Raw genomic sequence first — 9,104 nt, 5'->3', positions numbered from 1 at the left:
TAGCTGGGATTACAGGCACGCGCCACCATGCCCAGCTAATTTTTTGTATTTTTAGTAGAGACAGGGTTTCACCGTGTTGACCAGGATGGTCTCGATCTCTTGACCTCATGATCCACCCGCCTCCCACAGTGCTGGGATTACAGGCTTGAGCCACCGCGCCCGGCCTAACTCCCAACAATCTTATAGGTAAATCTGGGTTTTCTTATGTTAGGTTTATTTATAGTAAGATGATGAAATGTTTCCTATTCTTCATTTATATTGTAAGTCATTGGCATGCCTAACTAGAATTTCAACTCACAATTTGCCTGGTATATTGTTACTCTACTCTGGTTCTTAGAGGAGCCTAAGAACCATAGCCATTCTTGATGTAAGAAACTGTCACTGTAGAAAAGGGACTCCAAATGTGCATAAAAGGTAATCTTAAAACCAATGGCTGTGAAATGAAACATGACCAGTCAAGCTGCCTCTTTAACAGGGGCATTTACAAATTAGGTTGCCTTCAGTTTGGAAACCTCTATGTTTAGTTTCCCTGCCACACAGATTTAATGTCCATCCCTATCTAATGCTTTGCTTTAAAACACACACATACAGGCCAGGCGTGCTGGCTCATGCTGTAATCCCAGCACTTTGGGAGGTGGGCAGATCACCTGAAGACAGAAGTTTGAGACCATGGCGAAACCCCGTCTCTACTAAAAATACAAAAAAATGAGCTGGGGTGGTGGCGCGTACCTGTAGTCCCAGCTACTTGGGAGGCTGAGGGAGAAGAATCACTTGAACCCAGGAGGCAGAGGGTACAGTAAGCAGAGGTCACGCCGCTGCACTCCAGCTGGGTGACAGAGTGAGACTGTCTCAAAAACAAAAACAAAACCACACACATACATAAGGTCAAAAATCCTTTACATTTCTGTTTTCTCAAAGAAATATCCTCCCCCAACCCCTTGGGCATTTCTGCTTTGATACTATTGGAAACCCTCAAAATTGAATTTTAGGATTCTGGAGTGCACAGAGAATCCCTAACCCATATCATAAAACATCAAATGTATCATAAAACATAACCCTCTTCGCCTCTTAGGGATGAGAAAAAAAACCATAACCCATATCGTAAAACATAAAATTCTCTCTGGAGTAATGTTAAACTATATGTGAAAGGTGGGAATTATAAACTGAACCCTCTACACAGACGACTTGGTGTGGAGGCAGGAACCAACGTATGATGCTTTTTGTACCAACTGTTGGCAGTTCTTAAAGGGACAGAGATTATTGTTTACATTTTGCAATCTCTTGCTTTTTTAAGACAATTCCATGAATGATGAAAGTGATGTTGGGAAGACATAAACCTGAAACTCCAGCCCCCATCCTCGTTCCTTTATCTCATTTTAAATCATCAAACAGTAATTTGAGTTTAAGACTAACAGCCATTCAGAATAATACTGAAAGTATTTCCTAAATCATTTAATGACAGTGACCATAATATGTAAAGATTTGGTTCTAAGGTTATAAATAATCAAAAATGTTAACTTTGAGATTCAAAACCCTGTAGTATCTGTAAAAGGCTGTTTATAAAGTTTAACCATAACAGTATCATTAAGACTTATTTATGAAAAAAAATTTCTGAAACACGTAGGAATACATGCTTATTCCATTTTCAGGATAACTACTAGTAATTTCTGAAATCTGTTGGGTAGTAATTTCTGTAATAAGAAAGCAGCAATTCCAGAAGCTGGGTGTCATGATTATTATATATAATTTTAAAAATTCAGTTTTCCAGCACTGGCTTAATATAAAATAGCCTTAAAAAGTTTTTTTTTTTTTTTTTTTTGAGATGGAGTCTGGCTCTGTCGCCCAGGCTAGAGTGCAGTGGTTCGATCTTGGCTCACTGCAACCTCCACCTCCTGGGTTCAAGTGATTCTCCTGCCTCAGCCTCCCAAATAGCTGGGATTACAGGCACCTGCGACCAAACCCAGCTAATTTTTTTGTATTTTTAATAGAGACGGGGTTTCACTGTGTTGGCCAGGCTGGTCTTGAACTCCTGACCTTGTGATCCACCTGCCTCGGCCTCCCACACTGCTGAGATTACAAGCGTGAGCCACAGCACCCAGCCCTTAAAAAGTATTTTTAAATGGAAATAATGAATTCTTGATGCTTCCTTTAAGACATGTACTCTGTCAAATTAATGACGTATAATCTTGGATTGTCTTCTATGAGGTATGTGTAGTCATGTCTCATTCTGTAAACAGTGTTTGGGGAACATCTTCATCTGAAAATTATGGCAAAGTCTCATTTTACCATGAAACAGAGACTAGCACTGTCAGGCTGGGGTGACTGTAATTGAGAGACTGTTGCTTGATATGGACACCGCTGTCAGGGATTCCATGTTCTCATTTAGGTTTGCATTTATTGCTCTCAAGTCTGTGACTGCAGGATAAATAAGGCAGGAGTCCCAAAAATATATAAAATTAGGGACTAGAACTCTGACAATTTGCACAAGTTCTGTCCACTTCTTGCCTGTAACTCTGAAGCTGAATAGTGCATCTATACATGCCAAATGTGTTCAATAATAAATGGTTTGCTTTGGATTGTACTTCTTCCCATTTAGATGAACTTCCAGGAACTGCAATGTCAAGAAAATATCATTACTATTCATTGTACAATTACACCTCTAATAAGATACAGAAAAGAAACCCCAAATATACTGGGAATGTATTTTTATCAGTCTGATTTCTATCCTCTCTAAGCTATTCTGTTAGAGAAGTATGTCAATTTATACATCCTTAATGGCTTCTCATTATTCTAACCTCTCCAGTCTCTCTACCCTCAGGTAGAGAAAGAATACCAGACATCAATAACCTGTCATTAAAAGATCTTATGCACATTAAAAGTAAACCTCATGCATGTATTATTTTGATTAAAAAACATCAATAGCATCAATCTGTGAGATAAATAACAAGGTAAAAATCTGGCTTTTCCTATGTAGAAAAGAGCATGAGAAATATATATATATATTTTTTTCCCTTGAGATGGAGTTTCACTCTTGTTGCCCAGGCTGGAGTGCAATGGCCCTTCTTAGCTCACTGTAGCCTCTGCATCCTGGGTTCAAGCGATTCTCCTGCCTCAGCCTACCAAGTAGGTGGGATTACAGGTGCATGTCATCACACCTGGCTAATTTTTGTATTTTTAGGAGAGACAGAGTTTCATCATGTTGGCCAGGATGGTCTTGAACTCCTGACCTCAGATGATCCACTTACCTTGGCCTCCGAAAGTGCTGGGATTACAGGCATGAGCCACTGTACCTGGCTGAGAAAAATTCTTACTACCTTTAATCTGAAGGTTAAAATCAATTTGTAATATCTTATCTAAAGAGATGGAAAATTATTGTTCTGGGTTAGGTGCGGTGGCTCACGCCTGTAATCCCAGCACTTTGGGAGGTGGGCAGATCACAAGGTCAAGAGATCAAGACCAGCCTGGCCAACATGGTGAAACCCTGGCTCTACTAAAAATATAAAAATTAGCTGGGCGTGGTGGTGGGAGCCTGTAATCCCAGCTACTCAGGAGGCTGAGGCAGAAGAATTGCTTGAACCTGGAAGGGATAGGTTGCAGTGAACTGAGATCATGCCATTGCACTCCATCCTGGGCGTCAGAGCAAGACTCAGTCTAGAAAAAAAAAAAAATTACTGTTCTGGTATCAAGACTGACCTGCAACTTACCCTTTAAAGAGCCTCACCCCTCCCTTAACACAAATCTTTTCAGTAGATAAGTCTTCCTACATAATTATATGCATGGATGTTTAGTTTCAAAGACAGAACTCCACCAAACCCCAGGCCCACGTTTACCATCAGCAACATACTTAGCTGTATGTGAACTATGGCAGTAGATTTTCCTGAAGTGAGAGACCAGATATTTAAATCTTCCACTGAATATACATCTTCTATTTTCATCAAGGCTTCTTTGATATAGTCTACATTCAAATGGCTGGGCACACCTATTAGGAATATGTAATTTATATGTAAAATTTATTTAGGAAAAAGAGAACTTTTACATTACCGGTATTTCTCAAAGAAAACAAATGGCTTTACTAAATTCAGTTTAAACAAATACTTTAAAATATTAATACTTCAAGAAAACCACGTACGCATATATTTTTATTAAAAATGTAAAACATATACAAGAGGGTAATACATATTTTAAAAACATATTCATTCTCATTAAGAAGAAATGCCAATCAAACCAGAATACTTCATTAGCAGATAAGCTAGGATAGACAAAAAAAAGGAAAGAGAAGAACATATAGTGATGATAAACCTATTGTTGAGAACTTTTATTTTCATGTTTATACATATCACTAAGGGAAGGATGCAGTAAATATAACAAAGTCACAAGCTAAGTGGGAATTAAGGAAATCCTACCTAGAGTTGCATTTTTGTCCTAGTGCTATGGTTTATTAGCAACATGACTTTAACCAAAGTATGTTATCCCTCTGAACCTCAATTTTCTTATCTGTAAATGGAGATAATTTGCCACATTATCTGCCTTACCTACTTTGCTTAACTATTATAAGTGTCAAATGGGTAAGAGATGGGAAAGTGCATTGATCCTTATATGTTATATACATGTAAGGTACTGTTATATGGCCTAATAGGTATTAGTAGAAAGCAAAAGATGTAATTCCTATTCAGAATATCCTGTGACTCCTAATCTGCTTTAGGGAAGTAATAAACTCATAATAAAGACATTAGTGAGATCTTACCTTCTAGTATTATAACTACTGTATCCCATATGATTCGAAATGTTGTAAAAGCCACAAGTAATGAAAATACATATGTACAGATGGGATCAGCAATCTTGTATTCTGGCTAAAGAGTAACAGATAAAAATTTATGATTAAATATAGACAGACATAAAACAGACTACAAAGCAAAGCAAGGAATATTGATTTTCTTTAGCAGGACTATACATTAACTTTAAAAGTTGGATATTATAATTGAGAAGCATCTTTATCCTAGACATTTACATCACTTGCCTCATGGGACCTATTTCCAGAAATGTAATCACTTGTTCTATTGTTCCCTGTGCTGTCTCCAAATCTTCTAGAATATCAGAGCTGGAAAGAAGTGTGTGTGTATGTGTGTGAAGTGTGTGTGTGTGTGTGTGTGTGTGTGTGTGTGTGTGTCTTGCTATCATAGGTACAGCTCTGTACCCAGCTCTGGAAACAGTTTTAGCAGCCACTAGTCTAAGCCCCTTGTAATGAAGAAGAAACTCAAGTTTCGAGTTGAGGTACTTGCTCTCAAGGTCAAAGCACTAACAGCAGAGCCAAAACTAGAACCAACCCAGGTCTCTGGATTTTTGGTCCACAGCACATTTCACTACCTAGCAATTCAATCACGAGACTTAAAATACAGTTATCTGTGCAAGTATGGTGGCTCATGCTGTAATCTCAGCACTCTGGGAGGCTGAGGTGGGTGGATCTCTTGAGCTCAGGAGTTTGAGACCAGCCTGGCCAACATGGCAAAACCTTGTCTCCATTAAAAATACAAAAATTAGCTGGGCATGGTGGCGTGTGCTTCTAATCTCAGCTACTTGGGAGACTGGGGCATGAAAATCACTTGAGCCTGAAAGGCAGAGGCTGCAGTGACCCAAGACTGTGCCACTGCACTCCAGCCTGGGCGAGAGACTGAGACTCTGTCTCAAAAGAAAAAAAGAGAAGAAAATTTGTTATTCAGTGAAGGCACTACAAAAGCCAAATACAGATAAGTTACATTGTGAGGTGATATAATTTTGTTTACTGCTAGCAAAAGAACTTTAATGATGGTCAAGTAAACTTACATCAATGTAAAATGAATAGAACTGGCATTGGTGTCCAGTATACTAATAAAAGACAATCAGCCTTAGTTGTCATGTTGAAATTAAATACATTTTAAAATAGAAAAATTAGCAATCATATTACCTTGAATCGTATGATGTATGCAGCTATTAGCACACCAACACTCTGTACCAAATCCCCCAAAGCATGTACAAATGCAGCTCTCACTGCCAGGCTATCCTGCCCATGGTTGCGTTCACACCCAGAACCTATGGCAGGAGGATTTGAAGGCCGGGAGTGGGAATGGGAGTGATGATGACCAGACTGGTTCAACAGAAACCCCATTCTGTTAAAAATAAAAGAAAATATTATTATTTTTCCTAATATTGACAAAAACATTTGTTACTAGTCAGACACTAATGAGGTAACATGGAACTCACCTTTTTAATAAATTTGGAGTGCCTATTATTTATCAGGTACTGTTCTAGGTGCTGGGGTCAAAACGGTAATAAGATAGACATATCCCTACCCCCACAGAGCTTATGTTCTAGTAGAGAAAGCAGAGAAGCCAACAAATAAACACATAATGTATAGCCAGGCAATGTGAAATGCTTTAGAGAAACATAAAGCATTTTAAGGGGATGGAGATGATGGGCAGAGTGTTAGGGGAAGGATTCTCAGATTTTCTCTTGAGCAGATACCTGAAGGAGGTCAGAAAGCAAGTGGTGGAAGAGGGTTCTAGGCAGAAGAAAAGCAAAGCAAAGCCCCTAACGTGAAAATGTGCTCTTTGTACTTGAAAAAGAAAGACAGCCACTGTGGTCAGAATAAAGTGAGCAAAAGTGTCAAGAGATGAGTTGTAGAGGTATGCAGTCTTATTAACAATGCTACAGCAAAAAATTTGATTTCATTCTAAGTACAAATAGAAGCCACTAGGGCAGATTGGTAAACTGTGGCTGGCAGATAATATTTGGCTCACTGATTTTTCTTTTTACATAAAAAAAAAAAACACAGCCATGTTCATTTGGAACACAGCCAGGTTCGTTTGTTTACATTCTAAGTGTGGCTGCTTTTGTTTTATAACAACAGTGTTGAGTAGTTTTGAAAGAGAATATATGGGCAGAAGGAGGGGGAGGGAAATAAGAAAAAAAAAAAAAGAAGAGAATACATAGATCTCAAAGCTTAAAATGTTGACTAGCCTTTTACAGAAAAAAATTGCTAACGCTAGTCTAAATGATTATAACTTCTTTTTTTTGTTTGTTTTTGAGACACGATCTCTCTCTGTTTCCCAGGCAGGAGAGCAGTGGCCCAATTATAGCTCAATGCGGTCTTGATCTCCTGTGCTTAAGTGACCTTCCCACTTCAGCCTCCCAAGCAGCTGGGATCACAGGCACGAGCCACCGTGCCCAGCTAATTTTTATTTTGAGTAGACATGAGGCCTCACTATGTTAGGCCATGCTGTCTTGAACTCCTGAGCTTAAGTGAGCCTCCCACCCTGGCTTTCCAAAGTGCTGGGATTATAGGTGTAAACCACTGTACCTGGCCTAAGTTAAACTTTCAAAAGTTTCTTCCCTAAAAGGTTTTGAGGGAAAAAAATTGATAGTTTAAGAAAAAAAGTCTACTTAACATAAAAGTATCTAAAACTTAAACAACAAACAACTTCATCCTACTTAAATTCATGATTTTGACTCAATCTCCAATATACCTGAGAAAATTAATGAGGAATTTATAATGTCCAAAGTGTTTCATTCATAAGAAAAATTAATGACCTATATAATTTTTAAAATATCAAAATATCACTGCACATTACTAAATGCATATGCAATAGTCTCTGAGTTCACAGTACTTGAAAATATTAATGTGAAAAAAACAGGGCTTACATTACATTAACTGCAACTCCAACAGCTGCGGTGATGAGCATTATATCTCCATTTATTTCATAGTTCATATGGATAGTTCTTTGCACAGCTTCATATAAGAGGAATCCCATAAGTATATACACCAACAGCACACTAATCATAGCTGACAAAACCTCTAGAGGGAAAAATATATGTAACAAATACATTTTCAGTATGGTTATTATACTTCATCCAATGAAACAGTCTTTTTAATATTCTTTCCTCTAAGGAGATAAAAGTCTCATATAATTTTTGTCACACCATTTTTCTTTCTTTCTTTCTTTTTTTTTAGATAGAGTCTCCCTCTGTCACCTAGGCTGGAGTGCAGTGGCACGATCTCGGCGTACTGCAACCTCCACCTTTCAGGTTTAAGCAATTCTCTGCTTCAGTCTCCCGAGTAGCTGGGATTACAGGCATGCACCACCATGCCTAGCTAATTTTTTGTATTTTTAGTAGAGATGGGGTTTCACCATCTTGGCCAGGCTGGTCTTGAACTCCTGACCTAGTGATCCACCCAACTCAGCCTCCCATAGTGCTGGGATTACAGGCGTGAGTCACCGTGCCCAGCCTTGTCACGTCATTTTTCTTATTTTTTGAGACAGGGTGTCACTCTCTCACCCAGGCTGGAATGCAGTGGCCTGATCATGATCATGGTTCACTGCAGCCTTGATCTCCCAGGCTCAAGTGATCCTCCCATCTCAGCCTCCAAGTAGCTGGTACTACCGGCACATGCCATCACACCTGGCTAATCGTTTTTCTTATTTAAAAAGTGTTTAGCATGTATAGAAAAAACAACTTGTTTAGCAACTTGACTGATCTGGATCCTCCACTAATTGACCCTTATCTCTCCCCATCCTCCACTCATCTCTCTCCAGAGTCAAATTATGTATATTTACAGATCATTATGTGTATTTTTACCATGCAAGGTAAAAAATGACAAAATGAGAAAAAAGATTTGTAACATATGTGACCACAGACTAATTTTTTGATATTAAAAGGTACACTCAAATGTCAGTAATAGGCCAGGTGCGGTGGCTCATGCCTATAAATCCCCCAACACTTTGGGAGGCTGAGACAGAAGGATCACTTGAGCCCATGAGTTTGAGATCAGCCTGGGCAACATGGTGAGCCTCCATCTCTTTTTGTTTTTTCCTTCCCTTCATGTCAAATGGATAATGTGCCAATGTTGTAACAAGTTTCCAGGGTGGCACATCTCACACATGTATGTGAACACCCAACTATCACACTTACGAACTACAAGAGGATCAAGACTCTTATCTCTAAAAAATATTAAAAATTAGCTGGACATGGTGGTGAGTGCGTGTAGTCCCAGCTACTTGGGGTGCTGAGGTGGGAGGATTGTTTAATCCCAGGAGGTCGAGGCTGCAGTGAACTGTGTGCTACTGGACTCC

General features: G+C 38.9%; 1 protein-coding gene and 1 non-coding gene across 3 annotated transcripts in view; both read right to left on the bottom strand.

Moving 5' to 3' along the window:
- Positions 1-2,375: 2,375 nt before the first annotated feature.
- SLC30A4 (solute carrier family 30 member 4) overlaps positions 2,376-9,104 on the bottom strand; it is a 31,383-nt gene continuing 24,654 nt past the window's right edge. The window contains exons 4-8 of one of the 2 annotated variants that reach the window (XM_017545409.2): positions 7,675-7,828; positions 5,942-6,143; positions 4,745-4,850; positions 3,845-3,979; positions 2,376-2,611 (exon numbers count right to left, since the gene is read on the bottom strand). In XM_017545409.2, the coding sequence (XP_017400898.1) occupies positions 2,457-2,611; positions 3,845-3,979; positions 4,745-4,850; positions 5,942-6,143; positions 7,675-7,828 (752 nt within the window). In that variant the 3' untranslated portion in view covers positions 2,376-2,456. The remainder of the gene's footprint in view (positions 2,612-3,844; positions 3,980-4,744; positions 4,851-5,941; positions 6,144-7,674; positions 7,829-9,104) is intronic. The other variant, XM_037744514.1, reaches the window with a different exon arrangement.
- LOC119473910 lies at positions 8,855-8,958 on the bottom strand. Its single transcript, XR_005203167.1, has one exon. It is a non-coding gene; the product is annotated as a small nucleolar RNA U13 (small nucleolar RNA).

This window comes from Cebus imitator, unplaced genomic scaffold (genome assembly GCF_001604975.1).
Source record: "Cebus imitator isolate Cc_AM_T3 unplaced genomic scaffold, Cebus_imitator-1.0 Scaffold9, whole genome shotgun sequence".
NCBI lineage: Eukaryota > Metazoa > Chordata > Mammalia > Primates > Cebidae > Cebus > Cebus imitator.
The sequence above is the reverse complement of the archived record's forward strand: the minus strand, read 5'-3'. Positions and strand labels throughout refer to the sequence as shown.